General features: G+C 36.1%; 1 protein-coding gene across 1 annotated transcript; it reads left to right on the top strand.

Moving 5' to 3' along the window:
• Positions 1 to 1,119: 1,119 nt before the first annotated feature.
• Positions 1,120 to 4,769, top strand: LOC129248271 (protein RCC2 homolog). Its single transcript, XM_054887757.1, has 5 exons — positions 1,120 to 1,226; positions 1,509 to 1,876; positions 1,928 to 2,506; positions 3,659 to 3,917; positions 3,975 to 4,769. Exons 2-5 carry the CDS (start codon positions 1,547 to 1,549, stop codon positions 4,250 to 4,252), a joined length of 1,446 nt encoding a protein of 481 aa, XP_054743732.1. The 5' UTR covers positions 1,120 to 1,226; positions 1,509 to 1,546; the 3' UTR covers positions 4,253 to 4,769.
• The last annotated feature ends 7,531 nt before the right edge of the window (positions 4,770 to 12,300 follow it).

Raw genomic sequence — 12,300 nt, 5'->3', positions numbered from 1 at the left:
ATACCAATACATACAAACAAAGCATACCATTTTGACGTAAGCCATACCTACGGTGAAAAATTCAGCTGGGTGAATGCTGTCACCTTAATAAATTCGCCTTGGTTAAATGTCAGCATACATTTAGTTTTAGCTCCATTTCTTGTTAAATTCTACTGAACATTAAAAAAAACCCTGAGGTGCATTTCGCAAACTGGTTGTTTTTCTCCCCAAAATGAGGATTAGCCCGGACTAAACATCAACGTTCTCTGGTTCAGAAGGCACAGAATCACGGTTGCGGTCAATGAGGTTTGGCAAAGGTGTAAGCGTATTGTAAAAGTGGTAAATTTTATTTGAATGAATGCGAATCTGTGTTTAAAGCAGGGATAACCATGCAGCGTTTCCAACCATACCATTTTAATGGTATCTATACCATGAAACTGAGTCCCATACCATATACCATGATGTCTATCATGGTATCATGGTATAACATTTTTTCCTCAGGAGAAACGGAATGAATGATTTGGGAAAAATTTTTTTTTCGATGCGTTTATTTAAAATGTTTATCTTAGTTTTTGGACAATTTTATCGATGACACGGCTTCAGTCCGTGACTGAATCATTTGTATACCGTTCGTTCGCAGCTACAATTGAAGTGATCAATCGGTTTATTCTATTCTATTTTGAATTGTTGTTAGCTATATTCTGTCCATGAAAGTAGAGGTGTAAGAATGGAAAGCTAGATACTAATCACATTCCGAGAGCGCCACAAAAATTCACTAGAACCTCCGGTCGATCAAATCACATCCGTCCAATTGAAAACTCTCTTTATGATAAGCCGAAGGAAACTAGAAGTACAGCGGTTGACAGCGGGGAAGAGGATGGCGGAGATAATTCTATTTTCGAAGATGTCTGAATCGGATTCTATAGCTATTGAATAACTATTAATGTTATTGAGAAAAATTTAATTATGTTCTTGAGAAGTTTATCATATAAAAAATTTGAATTTCCCTGAGGCACCCTGTTTTATCGGTAGATACCATTATTTTCCCTGAAATACCATCATTTCTCCCTCTCCATACCATGATCCGAGCGCTACGGGTTGGCAACGCTGTAACCATGGCGGGTGTTAACAACATTGAAATATTGCCACGGTTGAGGGGTTGATGCACAATTTTCGTTGTAGCGTCACTTTGTTCTCTAAAGTTTGTCAAATAAATTGGAATTGTTGGTAATACTGAGGAAGTAAGAGTAAGTTATTTTCTATAAAACTTCACTTTTGAAGTGTTTTAAAAAGTTTGAAAAGCGTCTCATGAAATCTAAGTCTTCAGTTCTGTTTATGAATTATTTAAGTTCGTATGCAGAACATTGAGGTCTGGCGGTAGAATCATATACTTAATATTAAAATGGTCACTATTAAATTTTATCCCATGGAATTAGGTTCAACTAAGTCATCGTTTACGTTACATGCAAATCATTTTGTTTTGTATAACAGTATCTTCTATCGAATACCTGTTCTTTTTATATTTACAGTTTTTTTCAAAATACCTGAAAGATAACCTCCTTGTATTATGTCTGCAAAACGTAAAGCTGGCGGGAACGGTGCAGGACCAAACAAGCGTCGGCCGAAGAAGCAAGAAGATTTTGAAGAGGACTTAAGTGATGCTTCTAGCGACGAAGGCCAATCTACCTCAAACCAGGTTGAAGTTTTGATTCCCAATGACGACTTGGATCCCCCCAGCAAGTTGCCGGATGATTTACTAACATCTCTGGAAAAAACCCCAGGTCAAATGCTGATTGCTGGAATGGTGACATGGGATTTAACGGGAAAGCGAGATCGCAAAAATGTTGTGAAAGTACGACCAAACCTTTATAATTTTCATAGATTTACTGATGAGAAGGTAAGTTATGGGACAATAAAGTTTCGTAATGCTAAACCCATTATCTTTCAGTACCGCTACTGTGCAAGTGGTTGCAGCTCTGCCCATACGCTTCTTATTAATATGGATCGTAAAGCCCTCGCTTTTGGACGCAATCCATCAGGACAATTAGGTTTACCTGATGTGAAGATATGTGAGAAGCCTACATTGATTCCAGGGTTGGAAAAATTTAACATTGTGCAGGTAGCCTGTGGTCGCCATCATTCCCTCTTTTTGACCGATACAGGTATAGTTTACGCTTGCGGAGAGAATAAGTCTGGTCAATGTGGTATTGGCAATACTCAGCCAGTAGTAAATATCCCAACGCCGATAAATTATGTTGGCCCACCAATTATTCGCATTGGTTGTGGTGCCGAATTTTCAGTGATCCTCGATATCAAAGGTAATTTACACACCTTTGGATTACCTGAATATGGCCAGTTGGGACATAACACAGACGCAAAGTACTTTGTCAATGCCAACAAGTTATCGTTCCACTTTGAATCTTCACCCAAAAAAGTCGTTCTTTATATTGAAAAAAATAAGGAAGGACATGTAACACCTGTGGACAACGTTCAAATTGTGGATTTTGCCTGTGGTAACAATCATACGGTTAGTGGCATGTAACATAAATACTTTATGACGTAATGTGTTTTAGAATTATGATTAGTTATGAATATTTTATCAAGCATAGAATATAAATCCTCTAATAATGCATATTTTCGGCAACTTGTGTAGAAACTGGAATTCAAATTATGTATTCATGATTTCCAAGAATAGAAAAAATGTTTTTTTTTATATTTCAAAATTTTCGGGCTGGATTCGCATAAATCCGTTCGAAATATATTCACATTTCATTCGAATTTCAAGCTTAATTTATGTACATAGGTAGTAGGATGAGCAAGGATGGTATACTTCAGTTTGGGTAATGAAGAAATGTATTCTAGGGTTTTATAAGTAATAATACATACTCGTATATGTATTTTTTTTGCTTCCAAATTTTATTTAACTGATTTGCATATTTTCGCTCAATAATTTTTGTTCATTTACTCCAGAATAAAGGAACAACATGACACAAGGCTACGAGATTTTGCCATTCTAAAAACGAATCTGTTCTCCAAGGTGCGAAAATTACGTTTTTTTGTTAGCCATTGGAGATACACTATCGTAACGGGATTTTCAGTACTTGATATAGAGAAAAATATATTCCTTCCTTTTTTCCTTGGTTGGAAAATTTCTAAAAAAACCTAATTTCACACCTTTGCGCCAGAATAGTATCAAATTTTCTAACATGATAAGAGTACTTTAGGGAACGGATTCATTTTTATCCTTCGCCAGGAACTTTCCGGTCGTTGTTAATTTTCGCAGCAAAAATCAATCATCATATCGCCCCCTTTATGACAGAAACTTTATTGTGTAAAAATGAAAATGTTGGGGGGAAATCAAGCTTGAAAGAAAATTTTTTTCGTAAAATTAGGTTTCTGATATAAAAACCATTTATGGGCTGCCTTTTACGTATGTTATTCAGGCTTTTAGAAAATTTGCCATCCACTGTTCTGGTACAAAGGGGGTAGGGAGACATATTAAACTATATATTGTACATAAATATTCAGTTATGAAGTGTAAAAACTAATAAATATGGGGAATCCGCAGTTTAAATTTACGTTTAAAAATTCCCATCCTAAATCTACTGTTTATTATATTGAAAATTGTATATTCTTAACAGAGTAAAAATGCATTGAGTTCGAATTGTTTTACTTGCAGGTTGCCATTGATTCGAAGAAGCGCGTTTATAGTTGGGGATTTGGAGGGTTTGGACGTTTGGGGCATGCTGAGCCAAAGGATGAAATGGTACCCCGTTTGATAAAATTTTTTGATACTCAAGGACGTGGTGCACGTAATGTATATTGCGGCGCTACTTTCAGTCTCATTGTCAACGAACTTGGTGTTCTCTTCCTATTTGGACAGAATAAGAAGACAGGAGAAGCAAACATGTATCCAAAACCGGTTCAGGATTTATCGGGTAATATTAGTTTTAAAAATAATTATTGAAAAGATATTTATAATGGCATCTTTAAAGGTTGGAACATAACTGATATCGGATGTGGAAATACTTCTATTATTATATCAGCTGATGATACCTTAATCGCCTGGGGCGCTTCTCCCACATATGGGGAACTAGGTATTGGCGAATTTCAAAAGTCTTCCACTGTTCCTAAGGAAGTACCCAAAATGGATAACATAAAAATACCTCAGGTTGCAATGGGTTACTCTCACACAGTTTTACTCGTAAATACTGATCACGAGTCAACTAAACAAAAGTATGAGAAACTGCCAGAATATACCATCGATGATTGAATCCAATCCAAATTTAATTGTAGTTGTTGACTTTCATACTCCTCACTCTGCATTTATGATAGAATAGTAACTCGGTGATAGAGGGTTTTACATTGAGTTATAAAGTTTAAAGAGATAATTCAATACACATATTTATAGAACAATACATTTAAATTGATTACCTTTGTGCATGGTCATGGAATATTGTAAGGCCTGTGCATTTGTGAAACATTTTTATGATTTCCTTACATTTTACTTACTATTATATTGGTTTTGCATTTTTAATATCATCACATCCGAAAAAAGGTGTTCGTAAAGAATACTTGATAGGTCTGCAGTGCATTATTTGATATCAGAGTCCAATCCATACATATTTAGTAGTAAGAATGATAAATTAAGATTCAATGTCACTATTTTATAATTTTTTACTGTTTGGCGTACATATTTATATTTTATCACATTAATGCAGTATTGTACTCATACGTATTACAATTACATACGAAGAACCTATTTGAAATAAAACTCAATAATAAAAACATGTTGCCAGAAATGTTGAGAAGACGATAGTAGCAAGGGTTTTCCGGGGATGACAGCCCAAGAATTCTGCGATGGACGTATTTCATGATAATCAGACCAGTGGTAACATATAGAGCGGTTGCGTAAGTATCGAGGACCGCCTTTCCGATAATGCGGATAGCACTGGCTAAGCTTCAACGCTTACCATGCGTGTGCATCACGGCAGCGATGCGCACCTGCCCTACAGCTGCGATAGAGCTGATGCTTCAGCATATATAGGTATATATTAGGGGTGGGACTATTCGAATAAAAATTATTCGAATAATAAAATCTTTTATTCGAGAGGTATTCGTAATTCGAATAATATTTATTCGAATTTTTTATTCGTTTATTCGAATAATGCTATTCGAATAGTTCATTATTCGAATACCTTACTATTCGAATACCTCACTATTCGAATACCTCACTATTCGAATACCTTACTATTCGAATACCTCACTATTCGAATACCTTACTATTCGAATACCTCACTATTCGAATACCTTACTATTCGAATACCTCACTATTCGAATACCTTACTATTTGAATACTTCACTATTCGAATATTTTTGGTAAATATTTACTTAGATAAGCGGACTACTAATCGGTTTCTGTACAAGTGCATGTACCTATGTATGCAAATTCAAAAACCACGCAAAGGCTTATATTAACACGTTCCCTGTCCCAATACAAAAATGCAAAATTGACCGTCAAGTCCAACAGGGTTTTTTGAAAAATTTGTTTTTTTGTAGTCATAGGATAGCTTTAGTAATAATAATAACTAAACAAAAAAAACGGATGCAGGGTATTTCTACCTGAAACACATATGGTCCATTTTTGCTTCTGCATGTTCATGAAACACATGTGGTTCAGGGAACTTTTTCTATGCTGACACACATATGGCTCAGGAACGTATCAGTGCTTATCAGGCGCACGTTTACTGAACCATATGTATGTGGCTAAGCGTACAGGGAACGTGTTAAATGAAAATACTACCTACTTTTTACTGTGTCGGCGCTTTGTTTTTGTTTCATATTTTGGTAAATATTTACTTAGATTAGCGGACTACTCTTGCTTGAGGCATGAAATTATTTTCTTTTAGGTTTTTTGCTTTTCGCAGTACTATTATATGCACATACATACATATACCCATATACTCTACCTGCTACTGACTGACCTAAGCCCGATAAACGAGTGCAGACAGTCCTACGACCATGCATACGCTTAGGTAACTGGCGATGAGAATTATATATGTATGTATATGGACATTTCAGGCAATAAACTGCATGTGACACTGAAATACGTAATCTATTTCAGACTTCTTTTTAAGAGAAATAAAAAATATATATTTTATTATCGAATTAAAAAAAATTGTTTACTTTAAAAGGAAGAGCGTTAGCAAAAGCATACGTACATAAATACTTCAAAAACCATTTACTATGATAATTATTTATCACAAATAGTGTCTTATAACTAAATATACAAAGAAATATCTACCTACTATTGACCACTCAGCAGGGTAGGTACATGTACATATACATACATATGTCATGTATGTATCTGTTGTTGTTGTCATGTATCTGTTGTACACACATTAGCAACAAAAAGTAAGTGATATTTTTATTTAATTTCTTCTATTGCGTAATTTTTTGAAATTACATACATACATAGATACATACACACATGCATTTGCGCATCAATCCAATTTCAAAGCAATCTGCATGTGTACATAAATAAGTACATATATAATTCTATCCTATTATTGGCCTTGAATAACTTCTAAATCTGTAGATTAAGCAAAAGAAGATTTTAAGGCTCCATATTTATCGTTTGAGAGAAAACCATTATTTCGATCCGTTACCGACAATGTTAAAACCGATGCGGACATAGAAAATGTGAAATCATATTTCTCCATAGAATTTATATGGGAAATTGAAAAGTGCGGTGCGGGCCACCCTAATATTAATATTAAGGCGTCTAAACACAAGAATTGTTACGAGGGAAAACCAAATATTTTTTTAGAAACGCTCTGATGTTTTTATGCACATTTAGTTATGCACATACATATAAGTATGTATACCTGTCGATGTTTTATCAAGAACAATACCAAAGAAATATTATCATATTAGCTAATTGAAACATGAAGCGGTCAAATCAAAAAATCACAATGTTCAAAATTCGAGAAAAACTGATTAGCACCATGAGAAGGGCCAATGTAATTTTTATATTTTTAAAAGCATTTTCTCCCTGATATAAATGAATATATAGTGAGGTATTCGAATAGTAAGGTATTCGAATAGTGAGGTATTCGAATAGTAAAGTATTCGAATAGTGAGGTATTCGAATAGTAAGGTATTCGAATAGTAAGGTATTCGAATAGTGAGGTATTCGAATAGTAAACTATTCGAATAGTGAGGTATTCGAATAGTAAGGTATTCGAATAATGAACTATTCGAATTATTTGAAACGAATAGTATTATTCGTTTTATTCGAATAATGTTTATTCGAATATTATTCGAAAATAGTCCCACCCCTAGTATATATATATATATAATTGGAGAATATACCCTTTATTGGGTGTTTGGCTAAGCTACTCTTCCTATTTGTGGTATGTGTTTTGATGTTTTTCTGCAAATAGAGGGGCCTACAGCTTTATACCGCCTCCGAACGGTGGTTAAATTTGAGGAGTTTTTTCATGGCAGAAATATTCTCAGAGGTTTGCCATTGCATGTCGAGGGATGACCACTGTTAGAAAAAACGTTCTATTATCTTGTGTTTCGAACCCCCGCACTTCCGATGTTTATACCGTCGGGGCCACCGATTTTAGAAACTTCCTGATGACCTCATCGGTGCACTGTTTGGCAAGTTCTGTCACCGTCTGATAACTCGAAACACAATCACCAAATGTGATTGTCCGACTGTTATTGGGCTTCGTCCGATTAAACAGAGGCCAAAGGGTGGAGCTTGCTTACACCAGAGATGAGGTTACAGGTCTTCAGATGTTCAACCCAGTTAGTCCACTTATGTTGATTTACCAGTTGCCGAATCTCCAAACTGGAATATATTATCCGAGGATCCCCGAGATCAGCAAGCGTAGAAGATCACACTCGTTTGCAAAAGGGGTAGCTTCCTTTGGGAAATAAGAATGTATTTCCTTGAGCGGGTATGAAGCTAGCAGCAGCAGTAGTAATTCGCTCGCGAAAGGCGCGTTCGCCAACGCGCACATCGATGGGAATAGGAAGAGCGTCGAAGGTGTATTTACACAATTTCGTGAGGCTGACCTAATTAGTTTTATTAAAGTTAATATAGAAGTAGTTATTTAAGAAAATAAAGTCGGCAAGTGTAACGATCAGTCTGCTACAAGATGTTACCATGTTATTTTATTAATCAGACCAGCGCTAAAAATTGTTAGTTACCCATTATTTTGATTGTCTTCTACGGTCGTTGAAAGATTTCAGTATCAAACATCGTGATGCCTGTTGAAAGCACCAATACCAATCGGCTTTCACCTCTGATAAGGACATCAATATCACGGTGATATATCGCCGGGCAGGTGACTATTTCGATTTCGACATCGTCTGAACGGACAGCTTTACACCTCCACATTCTAAGGCTAGGCCGCCATCGCGCTCGCACATTGTAGCCATCATTGGGTATCAATGAGGAAATACTGAACCACAACTACCAATATTCCGTGCAGTTTCGTGAATTCGTATATCTCAGCAATCTTGTTCGAGATTCTCCCGCAGTTCAGGTGTAAGAGTTCGAAGTTTTCCAGAAGAGGGTCGTGTTTCGGGGAGTTAGGGGAAGGTGCCTCCTGACCGGCTTATTGATGTGGTTCAAGATACATCTATAATAAACGGGGTTAAGAAAGAACTTCAACCTTGCGCAAACTCGATGTCAGGTGGGAGGGAACAATTTTTCCATTCGCTGAATGGTGGAAGCAGTCTATGCCACAGAGAAATTGTTAGATCCGATCTCGCAATCGTTGGCGACAGGATTTTCATTCCGTTACCCGACCATGGCGAAATGTGAAAAGCAATAAAGTGGCTAAAGAACTATAGTCACGAGAGGCTCAAATATGGACCCCTGGAGCGTGTAAGGTCTATGCATTAGCTCCTATATTAAATATGGTCGAAGGAATGCATGCCGCTCGATTGGAGTTTAAGTGGCTCTGCCCAATGCATAAGAAGAGTAGTAGCCTTGGAGTAGTAGCAGAAAACTTAGAATCGACCGGAGCGCTACTGCATATTTAGTATTAATTTAAAGGGAATTAATAGAAAAACTTCAAATTCTTCGGAAAAACAACCACTAAAGCAACAAAAACAAATAACACACAATTTTGACACTGTCAAAAAAACTGTTTTTTAGATTTTGCTTTTTCAATTTCCTTACAATCTGTTGCGCGATTAGTTTTGATTTACCGTTATATCTGCTTTGCAATGATCACCTTGATGCTTTCGTTTTACAATTCAGTGAAAACTGTTTGCTTTATTCGGACATCAAATTGAAATATTGTGTTAAAATACCTGGCAAAAGATATTACCCTTTTATAGTACGCAATTACGTCGCACAGGTGTTGATTTTTAAAGAAGAAAACATAAATGACAACAGACAAATTCACCCAAAGAACAGCAGTTGCAAATCGACAATAACTCCCACTATCTCTTTTAAACATTACCATCGATTTCAGATATATGTACATATGTACATAGCAGTGATGGTAAGTGTAGGGAAAATTCCCTACATGTAGGGATTTTTGCGAAAAAGGTGGGAGTAGGGAAAGGAAGGACAGATTTTTTTTAATTCTGTAAATGTAGGGAATTTCCAAGAGGGACGGAAAGAAATTTCAAATAGCGGGAAAGATTTAAGCAGTTGATTTAAAATAAAAATCCGCAGTAAGATTTCCTTATGGCAGCATACTTTTAAAAGCGTTAATACGGCAACATTGCCATTTTTTTTCTTCGTTAACCCTAACGCGATTTTTTCTTCGCGCGAAAATTGTTAGTTGTCCCGCGTTTTCTGATGCTTTTCACTTTTGAAGTAAGTTTGCAATTATTTTAGTTTTAGCTTTTTGTATATTCAAAATGCATATATTTTACAAAAAAATTAGCTCCTCCTTTTCGACTGACTCTTCAGAAGAACACCAGAAAACACAATGCAAGTATCGGAAACAAAAGTTCAATAACAAGTGGCTTGGCGACGACAATTTTAGTGGCTGGTTGGAAGCTGCGGCTAACTATCCGTTCAAATAAATACGCTGCGTGCGACAAAGTAGTTTAAAACTCTTAAACTAAGTCTGATTTGCAGAAGTACGCGGACACAAAAATGCACCAAAAAAATATCAAGGCACTGTTTTTTTAAGAAAAAGCCAGAACCAAATGGTTCCAGAAATTTCGAAATAAGACTTAGCATGTTCTTCGCTGAGCTAAATGTCGCGCTGCATATGGTGGACCATTTAATCTCTCTCGTGACGGACTCTGAAAAAATAAAAACTCTGCTTGTCTTAAACAGAACTGAATGTAAAAAAGTCTTTTTGCTGAATTTTTCTTTACGTATTTGTTTATAATATTATAAATATGTGTATTTATATATATTTGAAATAAAATTTGCTTATATTAGAAAGTGTCAAAACAGCACCAAGTCCAAAACTTAAGCAAATAATTCAATTTTGACGTTGCCAGTGCCTCATTATAGTGTAAACACAGGAGAAAAAAAATGTAGGGAGTTTTGTAGGGAAAATTTTTTGTAAGCGTAGGGAAAAGTAGGGAATTTTTTTGGGCTGAGTAGGGGTTTTTCAAAAAATCATTTACCATCACTGGTACATAGTGTGGTCACACAATTTATTCGTCCCCCCGCGTGTTACGTAAAAAACTTTAGCGTTGCGCAAAATATTTGCTGTTACAACATATTTCTTTTAGGTCACTGTAAGAATGTTACATTCCTAATGAATTCCCGCAAACAAAACTCCCGTTATTTCAACTTACACTGACGGGGGGCAAAATTTAGTATAATATCTATCGCTTTGAAAAAAAAGGTTAAAAGGGGGGGATAGAGCGGTGTATCTCATCTTAAAACTGAAAACCGCACCCTTGGAAGCCTTATAGTTTTTAAGTAATTTAATGTTAAAGTTCTGTAATTTAGTGAAAAGTTGGTGTTGCCATACATAATAAAAACGAAGTTCATATGCAGAGATGTTCAGTGGAGGGTTTTTATTTTTTGCTGTAATCTAAAATTAAGAAATATTTTTGAAAATAAAAACATACAACTCATCGAAACTTAAAAACAATGATATTAAGCGTATCGGCCGCCGTAGCCGAATGGGTTGGTGTGTGATTACCATTCGGAATTCACAGAGAGGTCGTTGGTTCGAATCTCGGTGAAAGCAAAATTAATAACAACATTTTTCTAATAGCGGTCGCCCCTCGGCAGGCAATGGCAAACCTCCGAGTGTATTTCTGCCATGAAAAAGCTCCTCATAAAAATATCTGCCGTTCGGAGTCGGCTTAAAAACTGTAGGTCCCTCCATTTGTGGAACAACATCAAGACGCACACCACAAATAGGAGGAGGAGCTCGGCCAAACACCTAACAGAAGTGTACGCGCCAATTATTTATTTTTTTTTAAGCGTATCACAAAAAATTATAAAGTAGTTAAAAGCCAAAAATTACGGTTTATAAGTGTATTGTATTATTTCGGTCAGTTTTACAAACGGGTTCTCATGCTTTTTATAAACGGATTTTCTCCACAAAAATTCGACTATTATATCTGTAAAACAAATAGGGTGGTTGCGTAGAACTCCTTTTCGCGTGGGCGGCCTTCGGCTGCGCTTCAAATAAATAACTCTCATCAGACCAACTCCGACTACGCAGTCCACAGTATTTCTGCGTGGAACTCTTTTTCGCGTGGGCGGCCTTCGGCCGCGCTTACAAAAAAATAGCCCTTATCAGTCCAACTCCGGCTACGCAATCCACCGTATTTTTGCGTGGAACTCCTTAAGATCTGTTACAAGTTAAGTACGTTATTAGATATAAAATTAATTCTTTTCTTAATAAAGCTAGTTTTATTTAGTAATGTAAATATTAAAAAATATTTAATTTTTATTCGAAATGGCCACCCAGGAATATTTTTTTTAGCAGCCACTGCTGGGTAGTTTTTGCCTTATGGGTTGGAGCGGAATCTTGCTGGAAAATCCAACGCTTCCCTTTACGGAGGCTGGATGGTGGCCACGCTGAAACCTTGGAGCAACATATTTTGCGCCTTTGGAAGTTTTAGCATAGATTATGTCGTTTGCTTATTAAAAACTTGTTCAACAGTGAACATTTTCTCATCAGTGAAAATTTTCTCATCTTTGACCGCGTGGCACGAAGAACTTGCTTGCATCTGCCGAGTCTAAAATTTGTCACTGAATTTATGGCAAGACTAAGTATATGTATTCGTATAAGTAAATAATTTCAACCAGGTATTTAGTGACACCGAAAATGCGAGTACTTCGTTCATTTACCACGCTAAAAA

Source organism: Anastrepha obliqua, chromosome 5 (genome assembly GCF_027943255.1).
Source record: "Anastrepha obliqua isolate idAnaObli1 chromosome 5, idAnaObli1_1.0, whole genome shotgun sequence".
Lineage (NCBI taxonomy): Eukaryota > Metazoa > Arthropoda > Insecta > Diptera > Tephritidae > Anastrepha > Anastrepha obliqua.
The sequence above is the reverse complement of the archived record's forward strand: the minus strand, read 5'-3'. Positions and strand labels throughout refer to the sequence as shown.